The 22,583-nt window shown below is 31.4% G+C and overlaps 2 protein-coding genes across 7 annotated transcripts in view; one reads left to right on the top strand and one right to left on the bottom strand.

The window, feature by feature from the left end:
* LOC117120824 (BLOC-1-related complex subunit 8-like) overlaps window positions 1–9,103 on the bottom strand; it is a 38,787-nt gene extending 29,684 nt beyond the window's left edge. The window contains exons 1-5 of one of the 4 annotated variants that reach the window (XM_033265906.1): window positions 9,021–9,103; window positions 8,687–8,859; window positions 8,326–8,347; window positions 6,422–6,475; window positions 5,834–5,946 (exon numbers count right to left, since the gene is read on the bottom strand). In XM_033265906.1, coding sequence (XP_033121797.1) covers window positions 5,834–5,946; window positions 6,422–6,443 — 135 coding nt within the window. In that variant the 5' untranslated portion in view covers window positions 6,444–6,475; window positions 8,326–8,347; window positions 8,687–8,859; window positions 9,021–9,103. The other 3 variants (XM_033265903.1, XM_033265905.1, XM_033265904.1) reach the window with 3 other exon arrangements.
* Window positions 1–22,583, top strand: part of LOC117120823 — a 36,044-nt gene that overhangs the window by 6,081 nt on the left and 7,380 nt on the right. The window contains exons 1-3 of one of the 3 annotated variants that reach the window (XM_033265901.1): window positions 13,145–13,160; window positions 17,145–17,386; window positions 21,544–21,746. In XM_033265901.1, the coding sequence (XP_033121792.1) occupies window positions 17,166–17,386; window positions 21,544–21,746 (424 nt within the window). In that variant the 5' untranslated portion in view covers window positions 13,145–13,160; window positions 17,145–17,165. Of the gene's footprint in view, window positions 1–13,144; window positions 13,161–14,680; window positions 14,963–17,144; window positions 17,387–21,543; window positions 21,747–22,583 lie in introns of those variants that run through there. The other 2 variants (XM_033265900.1, XM_033265899.1) reach the window with 2 other exon arrangements.

Here is a 22,583-nt window from a genome sequence, read left to right as displayed (position 1 = left end):
AGAAAAACATGGGTGGGGAATTACCCCATAGAGCCGTCACTGATTGGCTAATAGGGTTCTTTTTTCAGCTTAAAAAGTAAACTTTTTTTATTATTTTTTTATTGACAATTTAATGATTAAATTGTCACAATGTTATATGACGCTATAGGGACTCAAAATTTAAACCCCTTATCCTGGAATTGGAAGACAAGCACCTTACCAACATGGTACACTCTGCTGTCCAGAATCAATGAATGAGGGACAATCACTGTAGGAAGTTCTAGACCACCTCAGCCCTACCATGGTTGGTGGTGAGGTAAAAAAATATTTGATTTATGGCACCCCTGGATGGCTGGAAATGGCACTCTCAGACCTAAATTTAATTATAATTTTCCTTTTTTCCTCCATTTATTTTTAATAATTTTGAAAAATTTTGGGGGGCCCTGGCCTCCCCTTAAATCTGCCACTGACTACAGTGTATCATAGAATACCCAGGCACAGTTCCAGGCCTTCGCACCATTTGCCATTATGAAAGTCAGGATGATAAATAAAATTAAAAAAATATAAGTGAATTGCAAATTAATGAATATTAATGATGCTATTTCAAATTAAGGACTGTAATTAATAGGCAGCAATCTATGACAAGCAGGGTTGTCCAATAAGCCTATTGTTGGTTAATGAGATACAGTATATACAGGCTTTTTTAAGAATTATTTTAGAAATAGTAGAATATTATTAATGCATCATCTTTTTCTAAATATTCTCTTTTTTGTAATTACGAAGCCATATATGCCGGTAACATATATCTACTGTATTGTTCACTATTAACAATAAGTTCTACTGTCTTGTTTGCTTAAGTGTCAATGTAATTAATTTACGTCAATGACCACCGAATATTCTGTTAGCAGAATGGTTAAAATTAATAATAAAAATGCATTCATTTTCCCTGTGATACCAACATTATGTGGCAGAATAAAAAGCTCCAGACCAGTAACAAAGTATAAAAAAAAATAGTTACCCGGAAATTTCAAAACATCTCATAGATTTAGTCGTGTGTATTAGACCAGACAACAGCTGTATATATTTACTTAACTGTTTTTTACATCGGAAATTCTGCCAATGTAAACACTGACTTCAACGAAAAGTGATATGATATTTTATTAGATTTTCTTTTAAAATCAATATTGAACAATAACTATATTGATAAGCTGATACTAAACTAAAAATATCTATTATTCTAAGCCAACATATAAAAGTTTTCAAATTAATTTTCTTCACTGCGTGGTAAGTCATTTGTTGTACTTGTATTTTTTCTCCACGAAGTCAAGCATATGTTTGAATGAACACAATTCGTTGATGAAGCAGACATATTCTGTACTGATTTAATTTGCATATTAGAACATCATCGCAAATTCCAAACAGTTTTTAATTAAACAATATTGCTTCGCTCAGCCCTTATCGATTGTGCGTAGTATTTTAATATCTTAAGTGAACTACACAGTTTTTGTACAGCTTTCTTTAAAGTCTGAAATTTAGGATTAAAAAGTTTAGGATTATCTAATCAACTCAATGGAATCATCGATTGGATTATAATAGTAACTAAATAATCCATAGGGTCTTCTAAGAAATATATTGACTCATAAAAGAAAAGAATAAAAAAATACTTCAAATAATGGATTAATATTGGATTTACTTTATCAATATTTTTCAAAGGTGTGTGAGTACAAATTTGGTTTCTCATGGGAAGATAATATCCAGAAAAATCAAAAGATCACTTGAAACATTTGTGGTATTTTACTGTAAACAAAGGGTAGATGCAAAAATATACAAATACAATATTATGTTCATTTTAGTTAATTTTCTAAATATAGATTATTACAAATCACATTACTGTACAATTAATCAGTGTAGATTAAACATTTTGTTATCATTATAATTACATTAAGAGTAACAATATGCTAAATATAAAAATACTATTAAAAAATTAATAAATTCTTTTTTTTTTTATATTTAGCATATTGTTAATGTTATTATAATGATAACATTAATAAGAGTAACAATATGCTAAATATATTAAAAAAAAGAATTTATTAATTTTTTAATAGTATTGTAAAGAGCCTCATTAAGGTAGTATTGTTTTAATGATATTGGATCTAGCTATCTAACAATGGAGCCAAATTCAGGGTTAATCTTCCAAATAATACCATTTTATGAGTCTTACAAATGTTCGTCAACATCTTATTTCTCCATATTTAAAATTGCATCCATTTATACTAACATTTAGAAGCTTCATTGCAGTATTATAAATTTGTGTGTTACGGACAATCTGCACATAAGACAAACATGATTCTAAGAATCTAAAATGTGTACGTCATGCGTATAAGACATTTTTTTTAAATTATAATTTGCTATTTTAAGCCTCGTCATATATGTGAGTATACAGTAAATTAAGGCTGATAACTTAAAAAGTAGCAATTCAAACAGTAAGATTCAAAAAATGTGCAGAATGGATATACAGTACCATAAATATAAATAAATACATGCTACAAACTAGGAATCAGCATTGCCATTAAACTTTGAAATTAAATCTATTTGAAACCAACAAAAAATAGATTGGTTTCCCATCAACTGTTTCTTTCTTGTGATTGGTTGAAACCGATTAAGACTGACAGTGATAGTAAATTCACCGTGTGTTGCAGATTTTCAGTTGGGCCTCAATTGCGGGTCATTTTCAAATTGTATTTTACGAGGCCAATAAAGTGGTTTACCACAGTTTTATTGTGTGGTAAATACCATCATTCCAAGTGACAGAAGGTAACTAGATACAGTCAATGCTAGCAATCAATTACAGCATAGCATAGATAATAGTTTTCTCAATAATAAAAACTACTATTGGTACCATGTTCAGGAAAAAGTTCAATGCTTTTTTTCAAAAAGGTGACAAGGAAGGGGCATAGGTCATGGGAAAGACACTTAGCCCTAAGGAATATTTTTAAATGTATGGCTTCAACATTATGTTACCCTGATGTGTTTTGTTAATTCTGCATTGTCAAACCAAAAAGACACAATAATTAAACTTCACCAATCACTTGAAAAAGATCGCTGAATTTGGTATAATCTTGTTTGCTTCAGGCCACTAGTAGTAGTGGTAATATGTGTTAATTTTTATTTAATGTGTTAATTTTTTTTCCTTAAATCATTATTTTTATAAAAAAATTTCTGAGTTTACTTTTTTCTGTATTAATTTAATTGATTAGTTAAGTTTGATGTAGTTTATTTTTCATCTATTATTCTTTTGTCTTTATTGTATGTACTGAGGGTCCCAACTGATCAGCTCTGGCTGGATGGACTACCTCACAAAATATTGTTGAAATAAAAATAATATTAGTAAAAATACTAATAAAAAAGTATAGCAGAGTAACAAAAAAAAAACCACAATAACAGCAATAATAATACAGTAATCAGTAATAAACATAGGCTTTTAATTCACCCTTGTTTATGTTGTTCCATTTGTTTTCAATTGGATGAACCATCAGTTACTGTCTGATGTGTGCCACTGATACAAAAGTGAATCAAATAAATATTATTATTATTATTATTATTATTATTATTATTATCAGTAGCAAAATGGTAACACTTAGACATGCATACCTGTACATATGCTGATAAAAAGTAACAATTCGTCGCTCACATCACGAACTAACACAATCAAAGTAGATTGTGTTAGTTCGTGAAATCACAGTAGCGCGTCAACACGAGCGTGTATTGGTTGTCAAGCAATTTTGTATTCCACACAAGAAGTCCTTAACGACAACAGCGCATATTTTGACGCGCTTTTTTGATTTTTACGAACTAACACAATTGAATTTAATTGTGTTAGTTCGTGATGTGAGTGACGAATTATTACTCAATAATGGATGTAGTACAGAAGTAAGGAAAGAAAAAAAAAGAGTAAAAAATAACTTCCTACACAACCAATGCTTTATTAAACCACAATTGATTCATGGTTGACTGTATATTTACAAAGTAGGCAAGTAATGTGATGTAAATTTTTATTTCCCAGCTCTTCAAAATATCAGCACATTAAGATTCAGGATGTGGTTGCAATCTATTTGTGGCTTTCGAATGATCTTTAAATGCACTGCAGATCAAAGAATGCTGCATGTGCTTAAAGAGACTATGTCTGCACAAAGTAAATAAAGTATACACCCTGCCTTTGAATAATTTTTGTATAGGCATATAATTATAGCTTTAACATTATCATACCATATCTTATTATCCCCATCATCATCTCCACTACAACCACCACATTAGAAAAATAGACCCTTAAATTTTTCCAGCTAATTTAAGAACTCTGTAGTATCTGTTTTCCCAATTTGTAACTTTTTCCCAATTTGTGACTTTTTTTCCCCAATGTGATTCTTTTAAAAAATCAGTTCAACATTTTGGCAAATTAATGTAAGTAAACAACCTAACACCTAAGTCTATATTACATCAAAATTAATCTACCTATCATGTGGAAAAAAACATTAAGTCTGACTACGAGCTCTCCAATCTATTCAGGTTTGTCCAACTGGCTGTCATCCAACATACTGTACATCTTCATAACTTAGGTATCAGCACAGACATAGACAACGCAGTGTATTAAACTCAACTATAACAAACAGTCAACAATCAAAGTTGGGTATTGAAACAATATTATACACTTCAAATCTTAAAGGGCACATTAAACACTAAACAGATTTTTTTTCATTTTTTTACCCTTTTCTCCCAGTTCTTAATTATACATATTTCATCATCATTATGAGTGGATTATTTATTTTGGTTTATATACGATTTTATAGAACTTTATTTTAAATTACAAGAAAGTCTGTGATGAAGAAAATTTTTTAGTAATGTAATTTATTTTAATAATAGTAGTAATGGTGGCATTTTTTAGAAAATATACCATTTGTAAGAACATGCTCCATGTTAAATATGTTACAACAAATATATAATAAATTCAAAAATTTGTATATCATTAACAGCTCCAAAGTTTTTCGTCAAACACCATTTTTGTTTCTTAGAAAAATCAGTTGTACAAATATATCAAAAATGTTTTCGCTCCAGAGTCAAATAACGTTGATTTTGTAAAGCTTCAATTAGTGATCTTATGGCCTGTAGCTGGTTTGCAACAGATTGAATTAAAACTATACTTTACCTTTCAAAGGAGTGGAGTTGTTTTAGTTGTGAAAACAAATACTAACCAGTGATTTGAACCCAGAACTAAAAGACACATATTTTAACCACCAAGTACAGCTTCACAACATTTACCTTTCCAGAATATTAATAACTGACCAATCACAAAGTGTTTGTCAATAGGTTGGGGGGAGCCATCTTGTTGACAGGGGCGTATCTAAGGGGTTTGCCCCGCTCCCCACCAGTCAGACCCGAACATCATGCTCATGTAGTTATAAATCACCTCAAATCACCTTATTTTGTGAGCTAGCTGCACCCCTCACCTAATCATCAGGCCCCTGACTTTAATTGCAGGCCCCCTCTCCATCATCCCCCTATTTCAAGACTCCTACTGTAAGTATGCCACTATTTGTTGATTGCTTATGTGTTAATTTAATAACAAAGAAATACAATGTATACATACATTAATATGGAATAGTTATTGGATATATACAGTAGTTACAGGTTATGTAAAGTCCATGTAATCAACTGTGCAGTAAAATATGACAATTAAGCATAAGATTCTGGTATTAATTAATTAATAATTAAATAACAATTATTTAATTATTAATTAATTAATAATTAAATAACAATTATTTTAAACATCTATGGTGAAATATAACAGATATTGACAAACCTTGCATTGAGCCTGGTGAGGTAGTGACTTTCTAATATGTTCTTGTATTCGATACATAGCCAAAGACGGATCATTTGCTACTATGTGAAGACTCTCTGAAAATTTCTCAGTAACTACAGAAGAAAATGTACTATATTTAACATGATATAATTACAAGTTATAATTTCTCATGCATTTTCTTGCACAAATTATGATTATCATATAAAAATAATCAACATGATCTTGGAACAGGCAATTTGATGTATATTAACAATAATGGAAATAAGCATTTTATGCTTTCTGACTGTTTAATCAGGATTAACTAATTTCATTTGGCTTCACAACATATATATCAGCATCATTTGAAAGATAGCACTCTGCTGAAACTTAATTTCAAATATGCAAAAAAGAAATACATAGTCCCTAAACAGAAATGTATGTAGATTCATTTGTTTCCATGCTGTTGTCCTGTTCTAATTTAAAATACTGAACAGTATTAATGTATATCATGTTTTTTTTAAATTGTATTAGTGAATGTGAATCTGGTACCAAGTATTATATTATATGAGGAAAGCATACAGTATGCAGTAGAAAAAAAACTAACAATACCTCGTTTAACCTTGTACTCCATATCTGGATCTAGAAGACTGTCACTTGTACTAACTGTAACCAATTGAATATTATTTATTCAACATCAATTTAATATAATTTATTGTCAACTTTCTCATTAGAAAAAAAAATAAGTGCAGATAAGAAATGGGAAATAGGGCAAAAGTCTTCAGTTTATAATGAATATAGCCCTAAAACTTGAAAAAAGTTTTCCACAATCAGAAAAATAATGTGACCAATCATGAAAATGATAAAAACATTATTTGCAAAGAAAACTAAAAACATGTTGGAATGCAATTACAGTAGAACCTCGGTTTTACGTACCCCAGTTATACGAACCCTCGGTTTTACGTACGCCTTGTATCGACGATGGCATCATCAAAAAACCCAAAAATATTCAAAACAAACGGCCCTTTTCAGAGCAACCATAAGTAAAAAGACTATAACAATAAACTATAACAATAAACAAACCATAATGCAACGTATTTTCATTAAACAGCAACGTTGATTGAGTCTAATACCGGGTTGTTATAATCTAAAACCATGTGAACTGAGTGAGATGAACAACTACCGATGGTGCTCAAAATGATTGCTTTCCTCCTAAGCTTCGTGTGGCAAACCATGGAAAAACTTGTCTGGTCGAATTTTCTACACGAAGCTGGGTAGACATAGTTTCGTACACGAACGCTAATTGGTTGGCTTGCCCAGTGCATTGCACATTGTTGCTGTTTCACGTACACGAACGCTAATTGGTTGGCTCGCCCAGTTTTAGTTTGTCTCAACAGGCCCAGGCAACACCACAGCTCTGTTGTTTAGAATAGTCATGAAGGGGAACTCCCAAGTTATACCTTTGTCGTATAGGTAATCTTACAATATTTTCATGTTCTTTAGTTAAATAAAAGATATAAAGTGATGAATAAATACACTAAACACATGGTTTTATTTGAACACTTTATTATGACATCGTAAAGTGATGAATAAAAACACCAAACAAATGGTTTTAATCGTAGGCCTAGAGGCTACACGTTGGTCTAGCCTAGGTAACATCGTTCGTTCATACATACGTTTAATGAGCGTTACGTATGTATTAGGTCAAAGGTTACCACAAATTTAACCCAACCTGTATTTTACGAATCCCCCGATTTACGTACACCCTCCGGTCCCGTACCGTAAGTAAAATCGAGGTTCTACTGTAGTTGAAAGCAACAATAAATATTAAAAATCAAGTTTATTAGCAAGCCAATTAAACATTAAAAGCTGTTAGACGTCTTTATAATATTACCTGTAGTGTAGTTAATAGTTTACATATTTAAGGTAGAATTATTTTTATTAAATATAATTTATTAAACATATCAAAATAAACATTGAAGTAATAATATGAAGATAAAACCAGAAACAACAAAATAGACATTTAATATTATTAATTATACATTCTCAAAAAATGGTGGTAGGGGGTATATGTTTTATCGCGTACGTCCTACATTTCTCATCTAACATAAAAAACAAACAATTCTTGCACAACTACATGTCCACCAGTTACTATGAGGAAAACATTATACCCGCCGTGAGGCACCGTTTAGGAGCCTATTCGTTTACAAACCCGCTGCCACTTTGCTCACACACACACACACATACATTTCATGTTCGAATTATCCCATTAGTTCCTTGTGACCTTAAGGTCACAAAGGAACTAAAAAAAAAAAAAAAAAAATTGGGGGAAGCAAAAAACATGGTTAAAATTTAGGGGAAAAAATAGCTAAACAGCCTATTCAATTTCTAATTTAAACAGTGATTAAAAGGTTCTCATAAAGGAATTTAGTACTGTATGAAACCACCAACCAACATACATTAAAATATTGACATTATTACATAGAAAACCAAGTCAATAAAATATATGATATTACCTCAAGATTAAGAAGGGCCAATCTATAATATACAATAATAATAATCAATTATTGAAAATCATTTGTATAAAAATGTATGAGAGCACTGATAGTTTCATAATCATATAAAAGCCTGTAGGCTTGATAAAAGATCAAATAAGTTATAAAATTGTAATGAGACCAAACAGTTTTCACTGGTTTACAGACGATTTTAAATGTATGGCTTATCTCTTTCTAGTAGGTCTAGCCTAGGCAGTGGGCTAGCCTAAGCCTACCTTAAATTTCTATTAAAAAAAAAAAAAAAAAAAAAGAGGGCAATTTAAAAGAATTGAATATTATTATCAACAAATGTTCAGATGTCAAAATAGTGATTAATTCTTACCTTTACTGGAATCGAAAAGAAACCCAGAAAATCTGTCCATACTCGACGCCACAATCAAACAATAAACGTGTGCAGCCTAGGCCTTAATCTTACCAAGAGACTGCGGCTGCTCCAGTGCATCTAGCCCTTGGTCAATTGTTTACTTTCGTGGTATGATACTAAAATAACAAGGCCTAGCAATAAAAGCCACGAAAACGAGAAAGGAATCAAACTAAAGACAATGAAACAAGTATTTGAACTAGATCATCATGTTAACAATCAACAAGTATAAGGTCTAAAAATGATTGTTATTAATTTCTTTAATTACTAAACTAATTAGGCCTGCTTTACGTACCATTTAGTCAGAAATACGGTTATGTTGTTGTTAGCATTGCTTGCGCCATCAATAAGCCCTCTCGCTAACTTTCTCAAAGGAAATGAATTTCAAAACCAAACTACGAATACTACGAATACACTATACTGTAGGCCTATGTTTATAAAGTCCTAATCTATTCATCATCATCATCATCATCATCATCATCATCATCATCATCATCATCATCAGCATCATCATCATCATCATCATTATCATTATCATCATCATCATCAACATCATCATCATCATTATCATCATCATCATCATTATAATAATAGGCCTATTTATATTTATTATTATATTGAGGATTGAAAGCTGAATTGTTTACAATTGTTAAAAAAATTGAAATCGGCTTCTGTTTTCATGACTTCTTGAGTAGTTTTTCTTTCTCAATTATGACTTGCTAACCACTACTGCAGCTGAATAATAGAAAGAATCGAAGCGAAATCAACATGCCACACCGTAAATTTTAACGAAATAAACCTCTTTTTCCAGTTTCCTACAGGCATCACCAGTGCTAACTAAAAACAATTACTGGAAAAAAAAACAATGATTATATACAGACTAAATACTGAATCATGGTGACACGTAGCCTAAATGCTTAGTACTTGTTTGTTGCCAAGTGGTATTAATAATATATTATAATAATAATTTTTATTATATATTATTATAATAATAATAATAACTGCTATTCATATTAGGTTTATATTATTTTATTATTATCATCACACCATTATCTATCATTAGGATTCCAACTTATGTAAAACTGGCTTACTACCTTAAATAGTAAACCTAGGGTAGTGAAGGGTCAATATTAGAGTAGGCCTACAACTGGTTTCCATAATAAAAACTTAAAGGTAAATCACTCTTATACATTTGTATTAAAAATCAATTACGTAAAAATTGAGATATTAAATTTCAATAATGCAAATCATCTAGAACATTGTTAAGCACGGTCAACCATTATTTATATCCGTTATAAGTCGTAAAACCATGGAGCTATGATATCAAGACAAGGTTTTTTTACAGCACGTAAACTTCACACACCTCGCCGATACCCATCACAACAATTTATGTTTGCCTATAAAGACACCTACATACTTACCAACGCAATGACTTTATTATAAACTGTATAAGCTAAGCCTAGGCTTAGATTATAAATAAAATGAATTATAATTTGTTCATAACGCTTCTATTCGCCTATAAAATGCAAGTGCATCTTGATTCATTATTCAAGTTTGACCCGTGTAAATTGGCATCATGGAATAATTATTTGTACACTGGTAATTAAAACTAACACTAAAGAGGTTAATTGCGAACACAAGGTAAAGAAAAATAGTCTTAAAAAATGTCAAAACCTTTACTGAACTTTGGATGGCAAATAATTAAGACCTGAATAGAATTTGATTTAATACTATATCACCTGGACTTGGGATTGTCATCTCTTCTCGGGCATTGACCGTAACCGACGATAGAGAAAACCGTTTTAATGCCGATGTGCTTTTTTAAAATTGAAGACAAAAATGAATCGAACAGCAGGGTAACTTGTACGATAACCCCTGTTTTGATCTAATTGACCCCGTTGTATATCACCGCTTTCCTTGATTTTAAACTGTAAAGTTAACTCTCGATAGTTCCCATTATGGGTAAGCCCAAAGGAATACAACTAATATTCATGTTTACAATGTCCTATTAATTCGCCAGTAACTAACTCACAGTTACAAAAAATATGGAACAATGCGATGCAATATGAATTTCTTTGGGCATTATGAGTTGGGATTTATCATGGCGAAATGCTATAGTATTTGCGCAAGACTTAGACTATACATCTTAAGGTCAGAATTAAAGGCAATTAGGATAATTATTTCCATTAATGTCATATTTGTCAATGTAATTTGTATTTTATTGGCGCAGACAACAGGGTAAACTACAATTACAGGATGTCCATAGTATAGTCACAGACGAAACAAACACTGGTGAAAAAGTTTACAAAACCGTAAAGATTGACAATATTACAAACACAATACAACAAAAATGAATAAATAACAATGGTTGAATGTAAACATTAAGCCAAAAAGCAAGTTAGTAAATATTGTATACTTAAACATAACTTCATCTTGCAATTAAAAATACGAACACAAACACTAAGCTACTACTAGCAAAGGAGGGTGGGGGGGGGGCAGCCGCTCCCGACCCTAATTGTACAAAATTTTAAAAAAATGGAGAATAAAGAAAATTATATTTTATTATAATTATAGCCTGAGAGTGCAATTTGCCTTCTAGAGGTGCCATAATCACACATTTTCTTACCTCAGCCCCAACCACGGTGGGGCTGAGTCGCTATAGGCCTATACGGTAGCCTATCCTCCATCTCTGAAAGTACGTCCCCTGGACCCCCTCTATTCTGAATTCCTGGATTCGCCACTGAAACATATACACGCAACGAAGTCCACTGAACAGGAAAAGTTAAGAAAACATAGATTATAATTGTATTTATAAATTATGATCATTTCGATGTCTTTTTGCGACCTTTTGCTTGAAGGAAATTAATGATCACGATAATCTAGCTGTAGGCCACAATCTACTCCCACACTTCCAAAGATAGAAAATGATACATCGCGTAGGTAAGAGTTGTAAAGATAATAAAAACAAACAATAATACACAGACCCAAACAGATAATGTCATTGAGTTGCCAATGATGTAAACAAATAACGGAAACAGCGGACACAGCAATGATCTACGTGACAATAGATTTTGACTCAATATCAACAGAGCTCTTCATCCTCATATGTTACAATAAATGCAACAAATTTCGGGTAGTAAATGACTGTAATGTTTATTACTATAGGCCTACTCAATACCCCATTGAAGGGGTCAAATGAATAGTAACATTTTTCAAAGGCCTAGTTATTATTGTAATTAATATTATTGTTATTATTAATATTATAGTGCATTATTATTGTTTTCATCATCATCGTCATTATAATCATTGTTATCATCATCATCATCATCATCATCATTTTCATCATTATTGCTATTATCATTACTACTATAGTTATACTGTTATTTAATATTTCAATATACCTTAGTAGTGTCATCAATTTATACTGAAATTTCTCGCTCTTATGTTATTGTAAAAGAATATAAATAAATTACTTTCTTAAAATTGTTGCAGCTTGATTAATTACAATATCGTTTTTAGAAATCATAGTGTATGTTACGTCGGATGAATATGCCCCATGGGCCTAATATATACACCAAGAGCATAAATGACGTTTATTATTTTTGTATTCGTTTAAATTTGCAAATCTATGCCTAATATAAATTTTAATAAAAATGGTTTAATATTTTAATTTGATTTCCTTTAATTTTTAACATGGATTTAGAAAGTATGGCCGAAACCGGTGTTGTGAGTCGCTGATACCACTACAATCCTCGTTAATCGTATTCCGATTCATGTTAACCTCGATGGAATCCGAGTTAATCAGCAAATAATTCTAGTCTTTTTCATCGATATTATTACATGTTTTCATGTAGTAGCTTATATTATGTACTTAATAGGTTAAGCCATACTTCCGTGAATACGTGATGTGTTGACCATCGTTTGTGTTTGTTTGTATACTTTAACACTTCCCGGTTGTTATTTACTTCAAATTAGAAAAATGTTGAGGTGTCCCCAAGATTAATCGACATAATAGTCCTTATATTATAATATTATAATAAAAAAAACAAAAAAGTATTTTTTAAATATGACATGATGGAAAAAGTCCGTGCTTTAACAGTTATAAATATAATTGTAACGGATTTAAACGAATTTTAAAGCATATAAATAGATACATATGGAAGTGAGTGCAGCAAATTCCAAAACACCAATGGTAGTAGGTTCGGTAAATTTACTACTTAGGAAGTAGCTTTGTGAATTATTCAATTAATGGTTAGCACTCAAAAAGGGAACCACGCGTTTAAGCCACTTTTGATACTTACGCGGTCACATCACAGTCCCACAAGAACTTCCAACACTACAGTTTAAACATACTGAAACAGTCAGAGCCGAATTTCTAAACCTTCCACACGAATTGTTTTAAGGAACACCAACCAACAGCTTTGTGACTTCAGATGTAAGTTTTTATCACCTTTTTAGTTTCTCCTTGTCGTTGCCCTTTTTTCTGTTAAAGAAAACATCGTCTTGTGCGCGGACGTCAAGAAGATCTAATTCCCTCCAACCAATTTCCCAGTATGAAACGTAACGAATGAATGGAACTATTTTGTGGTGGATTTCTCTTTGGGTATTCGAAAGCATAGACATAGGCCCACTTTAAGGAATGTTGGCCAAACTTGTTGAATTCAGACTTGGACGTGCCTATTCTCAATCATAGCTTGATTTTTATTCTGTTAGGAAATAATGGATATGCCTACTGGATGTGTAAAATACTATGGCCTATAAACAAAGCTAACGAAAGAAGAGTGTATAACAAGCTATGCTTATTCAACAACCCCAAAATTGTCTAATCAGAAATTGTAACTTCAAACGAGTTTTTAAAACAATTTTACTAATAACAATGTCAAGAAATCATATAATCAGGAATAATTCTTATTCTAAAAGTGTTTTATTTCACAATCGCCAACATTTGCCTATTTTATATATTTTATATAAATCCTTAAATTGATTAATACCGTATTCAATTTAAGGGTCTATGCCAAGAATCGGAACTTACTATTTATAAACATTTCATCATTTTAATATAGAATGATTCAGTTTATTTTACACACTAATCAACTCAAATATTTATTTATTTATTTAGTTCGAAAGATCTACCTATTTGTTTGCCCAGGAAGCACGAGCAAGCAATTTCTTATACAATTGTTAAAACGTTCGGCGCTTTCCAAAATTTATTTATTTTTAATGTTTTTGTATTTCACAAACCGTGTATCTTAATATTGAATGATTCTTCCCTTATACGAGAGGTCGTTCTATAAGTCTTCTGTGTTGACAGCCTTCACTTATATCTGTTTTATATCGGCGACATATATTTGTATCTAACATTTAAGTTTCCCACATAATTCTGGTCTTTAATTTGTTTGTTTAGAAATAGCATGGATAAGCCGTCAGTCTTCTCGAAAGCCTGATCTAAACTTGTCTCCTTGTTATTTTTCCAGTCACAATGGTTCAATACTCGTATGCCTATTGCTTCAGAAAACTTCGGGAAAAAAAAAGAAGTTGGCGACTTTTCCCGAGCATTTCTTTTCTGTTGTGTGTCTTTAGGCCTACGATAGGCCTACATTTCACTGTTGTTAATAGTAGGCCTACGGTAAGTCAATCCGCTGGCTTTTGCGCCTTGCACAATTGACACACTGTACAAGCGATCAATTGAAAATTTGATTTAAGTGAGTTTGAGGAGAATGTGAATAATTCATGAAGGGCTAACGACTTCATATTAAGACATGCGCAATTCATTGTATATATAAATTAATAACAGCGTCGGCAAGAAAAAAGTCTTAATCAGCAAACTTATCACTGTTGTTGTTCATCATTGTTTTGTTAGTCACAACTCACACGACACCAGTTCTATGCAATCAAACGTTCCCAAATCTAAGTTTGTTAAATTTCACCGTTTCACTCTGTTAACTTTTATTTAAGGCTACCCGAAGTAGCCAACGTATGTGTCTCCTTTAATCGCTTAAAAAGGATTAGGTGTGAAAGCAGCATTGAAGTATAAAAAACAAATACTAAAGAGAGAGCCTTCATATTGCAAAGGATTTATATTGAAACACATCCTGAGCTGCAGTTCAGTTGTTATAGATTCTTCCCATATGAACACATTTGAACTTGGTTTGCGAGTAATTATTTTAATGACCACTGAAAATTAGATGATTTGTGTTACCTGATATCGAGTGTTACCGATACGATATTTCATTATTGGTGAGTTAGTCCTTTGGACAGATTTTGTATCCGTTCTCAACGCCTTTTTCCTAATAATAAACAGTATAATAGATCTTATTTGTCTCGTATTATCAAAAGTAAAAATGTACCATACCTTTTGTTCCCAAAAGTCCTATTAAAAATATATTGTATGCCTGTTTGTACAGTATTTACTGCATTGTGTTTTCAAAACAAACGTCATTAAACGCCAGAGGTTATATTTTAACTATAGAAATATGTAAACCGGTCTACAGTGATATAAATGTAAACAACTTCGGGAAAAAACCTGCTACTCTTCCTAGTAACAATACACGACCAGAGGTGCAAAAATTGTTACAATAAAGTTATTGTAGTCGATGTTGTTTAACTTAAATTTTAAAGTTGTCACATATGTAACCCAACTAACAGCACATGTTATGTCATAACAAACTATAACATACAATTATATCTCCATGAGCTAACATTATTATAAATAAATAATAATGCCTTTATCTTTACGATTGGTTGTTTGGCATCACTTTAAGTATAATAAAAAAAATTTTTAAACCCCTTAAGAGTCAGATCTCAAAACCATATTATATACAATAAATTATATACAAACAAACATATTTAATTAATTAGGCCTATGTTATATAATTATAAAAGTGGTCCATATGGTGTGCAAGGGTCGAGACAAGGATTTTAGTTGCTAGATTTAAAAACAGTCTCATGGCAATGTGTAGGCCTAACCTAATCAAATAGTGACTAGTGATATAATATATCAGTTGTCGTGGGTATAAAGAGAAGATTTATCACCACTCGTGTTTTGATATTGTGGTAAATTCTACTCTATGGCAAGGGTCTGGTTAGTAAACGAAGATGGGATCATTTGGCACGTTCCCAAGTTTTCGGCCTTAAAGCTAAAATACTGTAGTTAAAGGGCATAGCCTCTCACAATTTAAATGTTTACACATTCAATAAACAAAATGTTTTAATTATTTATTTAACAGTCAAATATGTTATCAACATCTATATAAGATACAGGATACAGATACATTTCAGATCGAAAAGGGAACATTTTCCCTGATTTTTAAACTCTTTTAAACAAAAATTTGATCTAAAATCTACATCAATTTGCAATTATCAAAATTGCGAGTATTATTCGTGTGATAGTAGTACTGTATTTCTATTTCTTGTTATCAAAGTTATTAAATCATCTTCTTGTAGAACAGAAGAAAGGAAGCAGGTAGCTTAAGTTATTAGTAAGGCTACCTAACAACAGCTTGATCCCCGGTGTAGACCTCTAAATAGCTATTGAATAAACAGTAAAACATCTCACTATTGAAAGTTAATGATGTCTTATGTTTGAATGTTTCACGAAGCCGGGTCTTAAATTGCACTTCGTGCATCTTAACTATCTAAAATGTACTTAAACACGCAAAATCGATATTAGTTGAGATCTGTGATGAAGTAGTTGTTAAACGATGATATGTCTCGATGGAGTGTTTATGATCACGTGTCTAGACGTAGGTTATTTCGTAATTTCACGCAAAGCACGAAGTATGAAAAAATAGTACTCCCAGCTATCTTATTCGAGCCCTTATTCTTCGTTAGTATTCGTGTGTATTTTTATACTAAATTTATAAAAAAAAAAATTATTTCGTTAATTTTTTGTTATGGATTTATTTACCCGGTCACTTGGAGGTCGGCTTATGTTGCTTGGACAGTAGCTGAAATCATCAGTCACATATTGTTGGAGTACCTCCCTTAAGATTCAACTGTTCTGGGAGATTAACACCTCCACAACAGAAATTCCCCCACTACTACTACTACTAAGCAGAAACCACGTGAGTCAACTGCCAATCAATCGTGTAGGCGTTACTTTGACTCTGTCTATTCCATTTGAATTTCTGGGGATGCTTAAATCGCGCGGACTAGGATAAAATTCAGGAAACGTCATAATGACGGGCGAGCATCTGGCAAGGAATTAAAAGTGGATGAATCGGTATTAGAAGTATTCGAAAGTTTGGCTACCCTTTGGGCAAGTCGTGAAACCCAAAAGTTGTTGTCAAGTTCGGGTACTACAGTACGCTAAGTATTATATAAAGTTAGCAGCGATCGTTTTCAAATCGGTTTTCGACAAGTTTGCCAACAGCTGAACGTAATCTGGATTAATTTTTAACTGTCTTAATTTTTTTTATAGTAAGTCCGTGAAATTTCCAGAATGGAGGTAGATATGAAAATTAAGAATATGAACATGAACAATAACGGTATGCAAGAAGGTCCGATGGAGTTTGCCCAGCGACTGATGGGCATGATCAACGGAGCAGCTATTACGATTGCCATAAGCCTTGGATCCGAGACAGGTCTCTTCAAAGTTATGTCAGGCTTAAGTAAACCAAAAACATCAGAAGAAATCGCAAAAATTGCAGGACTTAAGGAAAGGTAAATATATAATTTTTTTTTCATTTTTAGGAGAAAATAGACCAGGCGTGTGTATGCTTTTCTTACTCTTGTATTTAATCAGTAACAGGCAAGGTAAAAAAGTAATCATTAAATTTTTATTCTTAGGGCTTTTCACATAAAATTATAAATAAACGTGCCTTAAAACCAGGCAAATGAATTTTCTGTTTAAATACAAAAAATTATTAAAAATCCTGAATGTTTCCGATATAAATATTTTTAAATTTAAATCCTGAACATGGTTTTATCATAAATAAAACAGTTTTTAGTTTTCTATACATTCTCAACATAGACAGGCCTTTATATTAAAAAAAAAATCAAAATAGGTTACAATGTCAATATGTAATGTGGTTGAACTCTACTTGTAACTGTTATGTCGAATTAACTTGAATAATGTGGCCTACCAAACAAATAAAATATATTACATATTAGGCCAGTGTAATAGGCCTTATTGATTGAGTAAACTTGTGATCAGCCTGATCGTACTTCAGTTTCACATTGAAGCTTGTTTTTCAATCACGGACAACACGTTCAATTTGCTCGTAAAATTCAATTGTTATAATGATTCAAAATTGTTTTCATTTATATTTATTTAGTTTTTGTTAATAGACATAGGCCTACACCGTATTTACACATAAAATATTTATATTACACGCATACAATAATAGTTACTATGGGCTATGATCAGCACAATGAAGACCTATGCTTATATTCGTGTCCAACATCTTTAACCTGAATTCTACTCTGTGTGATCAATTTTAAATGTGTGAGAATAATCGATTAAAAAGAGATTAAATTGCCGGTTATAAAATATAGAAAAATGCGTGGACATTAAATAAAAACATTGAATTTGCTTGCTTATGTGTCCAATGAATCAATTTCCAATAAGGCACATACCGTTATAAGTTAGTTGATTTGCACTACGAAGGTTTAAAACATTAAATGTAGCCATTTTAAAAGTTTACAGGAACAGTATGAATCTTTTAATTGGCGAGAAAACAATATTTAATTGTAGTAATTTTCAATTGAAAGCTTGCAATTTACTTAAATCCAAATTAGATATACAAGCTAACTCATTTTATAATTTGAATGTTATGCTTCGAGTTTATTACCATAGTAGACGGTAGGCTTATTGTCGTGGTGGTATTTATACGTTGAGATTCACAGAGAACCCATATGAGCAACCCAGTGATTCGTTGAACTGCGATTCTTCTGAGTTTCATTGCAATGGTATCTGGTAACTATATATAATTTGTCCGACCGTGAATTCAATTTTATAAGTTATTAGGTCACAGCATCCCCTGGTGAATATTTAGGGTCGTCTAAAGCCAAAATATGATTATTGTATACCAATTGATTAACTGCATTGACTTAAATCGTAAATGTATGGCATACAAATATATATGTATGAAGTGTTTGTTAAAAAAAGAAATACTCGATTGAAACAGGCTATGATATTAACATGTAGGCCTATTGTGTTTGATCGCCAGAATGAATGTGGTTGATAAAATGTTCTTGATCAGCTCTCCAGCAAACGGTTGTAAATTATTAGTTTACGTTTAAATATGTACATCAATACTCACTATCTGATAGGCCTATTAAAACTCAATATTGCCGTAATCAAAAATGTATTTTTAAACAACGACTCAAGACTGATTCAACAGAACACAGGTTGGAGACTTAATGTAATAAAAATATAATGTGTTCGCATTGCTAGAAATACATATTTTCCCTGCAGGACAAGTAGCTTGCACACGTTGGTCATAGACAGGAGGGAAACACACGATGCTCAGTAATTACAACAGAAACTGTTAAGGTATTAAAAACCTTAAAGTGGTTACGACACGAATCGGTCATTCGCGTATCTGTAGGCATATATAGGCCTACACACAACGAGAGGCACTACACAAAATATAGTTCAACACATTAATTACATGAAACTTCTCACTGTAGTTTAGCCAAATCAGGAAAAAAGAGAAAAACTCCAAAAACAACGTTATAGTAGTTTACTGAATATATATTACACTGTCAAAGTTCGTTAGGCATTATGTGCATTCCCCCATAGAGGCTTGTAAATTTGAAATAAGGCTTCGCTATGCATGGGCATATCAAACGAATTATGATAGCCTTTTCATTAACATTTCTGTCGAAGGAAAATGTAGTTTTCCGATGATCACAGGCCAGGGGAGTTGTTGCACAGACTTATGCTTTGATATGATTAAAGGAAATCAATGCCGAGATAAGAAAAATACGGCTGACCAGTGAATTTATTTTACAAGCCTGGTATATGCTAGTCAGTTCACATTGATGGTTTGGGTGATAAGTATATAATTTCTGGTCTAAAGTTATTGTGAGGTATAATTATATTGGATATTTTTTTTATACACTACAATACCAAGCTGGGGCTATATAGTTCATTACCGGTAAACTCCAATCACCTAATATATAAATTTAATATTGATACCTTTATTATTTCGTTGTCTTAACAATGAATTAGCACTTATATATCGTGAGAGAATTATTGTCGAGATCACGTATACAATAATGTACAGTGTCAACTTTCATTCTCTCTCACAAGTACACCGTGACCCTGTGACGTAAATAGAAGTAAAACAACAATTACAAATATTAGGATGACCTGGAGGCACCAGACTCGCAGGTTGACAACTTAAGAATTAACAGAGAGAAGATTTTTAATTTAAGGGTGCCGAGCAGAAATGCACCAGAACCAGAGGCGACGTGAAAAGCAAAGATCGTACAACAGGCACACGTCACCAGTAACCCCTCTCAAATACATACTAATATGTTCATCCATTCATCTATAGAGGAAATAAAATCGATTTTGATTTATTACCTCCATGGTTCATCTGTTTTCATTTATTTAAATTATGATTAGGCCAGATAATAAGGTAAATTTATTGCAACCCAAAAAATGAAAAACCGTTTAAAGAATTAAAAATAAATGATTGAACTTTATCAACAGATTTGTTGTGACTGTATTTATTGCTTGTCATAAAATTATTGTTACATATATTTGCACATAGGTTTTTGTTTCATTATTTATTTATCTATTTATTTATTATTAATTTAATTATTTTTGGAGGGTGGGTGGATAGTTAACTGTAATGTGGTGTTCTTTTGAGTTTATTGTTTTTCCTTTTATATTTGAAATTTGATGTTATTATATAATATGTAAAATGTTATGTTATATCCTGTTATGGACGACGTATGTCACCGCTTGATCTTGGTGGAATAAAAAACAAAAAACAAAACAAAACAAAAAACAAAACATTCAGTAGGCCTAGTTATATATCGAAAAGTATCAGTGTTAAATTAAATTATTTAAAATGTAAAGTAAAGAAAATCCTTAAATTTGTTTGCATTACCATTACCATCATATATTATAGTATCTATGTTTCACTTAAAGTTTTGATTTTTTGAAATATACACAAACTAATCATTTCTGAAAACCTTTTACTACTATTACAACTAATAATATTGCTAACTCCGAACATGTGTCTCGGAAGGCAAAATTGTATCGCAAACTGAAATCAAAAGTGAGTCATAACACATGTGTTACAATTATTAAATTTATTGTTATTTTTTATTAGACCTATTAGTAGTATATTGCTAACTCTAAGCATGTACCGCGGAAAAAAATAACTCACAGAACATGTGTAACAAGATATTATTTAATCATAATTATCATAATCATTACACATCCTTACCGTTATTAGGCCTAGGCCTATAACCATTATTATCACCGCTACCATCATAATCGTGACCATCATTATAATTGTCAATCGTTATGATTAGGCCTATATTTATTATTTTTATATAATAATAATAATAATAATAATAATAATAATAATAATAATAATAATAATTATAATTATTATTATCATCAATACTATCATTATTATTAATTTAACTATTATCATTATTATTATTATTATTATTACTATTATTATTATTATTATGTTTTATTTTCATTTATGGGTTGCAACTGGGTAACTAGTACGATACTATACTGTGTGACGGACTTGCTGATAAACATATTGTACGTAAACAGAAATACTTTGCTTAGGTGCTGTATGTCTTGTGAGAATTCACATGTGTATTTCTGACCCTATTTGCAGGTACGTTCGTGAATGGCTGGCGTCAATGGTTGTTTCACGTATTGTAGAAATGGATGAGGAGAACGGCACATACTATGTCCCACCATATCGAAGACCATTCCTAGAAGGACCCAAAAATACAGCAGGATTTGCACGTATGATCCCGATGCTGTGCGAAGCATACGACAGTGTGGCAGATTGCTTTCAGCTAGACGGGCCTAGGGGTAAGGCTAACAGTGTCATTATTTATTATAGATCTGAGCCTATAATTACGATTAAAATCTAGTACATATATAAAAATATAAACCATAAATTATAATATTCTATACAATATTATTAAATAGTTTTTTTTATTATCCATTTTTTGATTACAAAAATACACATATAACATAATAAAGGGTATTAAACATTGATTCATTTCAATTATTGATTTTGATAGACCTCAATGACTACCGGTAGTTACACACCAACTCAGTAGGTTTCGTATAAGACAAGTTCTAAAATTTAATAATAGTAGCAATAACAACTATACTAATAATATCGTATATAATAATAATAATAATAATAATAATAATAATAATAATAATAATAATAATAATAATAATAATAATAATAATAATAATAAATTAATACTGTAAATAATGATAATGACTGATAATGATACTGGTAATTATAATGGTACAATTTTAATAATAACGGTGATGATAATATTATGATGAATTTAATATTGTGTTTGTAAAGAATATGATGAATAAACATGTGGAGGGATTAATTATGGATTAGGGCTACAAAGCTCAACATTGAAACTTCAAGGGTTGTGGCTCCTATGCATTGTGTTGGAAGTTCAGGTAGCCCATGTTTTTTGTTTTGTTACAGAGCATTTGTTACGAATGTTACGAGCAATAAATGTACTGTATTTTCACTGTAGTTTCCTAGATGGCAAGTCTAAATTTGATTCTGACTCTGCTGTTGTAAGAGCCTCATCCCCGGCATCATACAATACATAGTTGTATTTAAAAAATATTTTATAATATTAGCCTAACAGTAACAGTTTAGATTTA

This window comes from Anneissia japonica, unplaced genomic scaffold (assembly GCF_011630105.1).
Source record: "Anneissia japonica isolate Jap-2015-1 unplaced genomic scaffold, ASM1163010v1 scaffold287965_len1858130_cov191, whole genome shotgun sequence".
In the NCBI taxonomy this organism is placed as follows: Eukaryota; Metazoa; Echinodermata; class Crinoidea; order Comatulida; family Comatulidae; genus Anneissia; species Anneissia japonica.
Note: the sequence above shows the minus strand (reverse complement) of the source record. Positions and strands in the feature narration are given on the sequence as shown.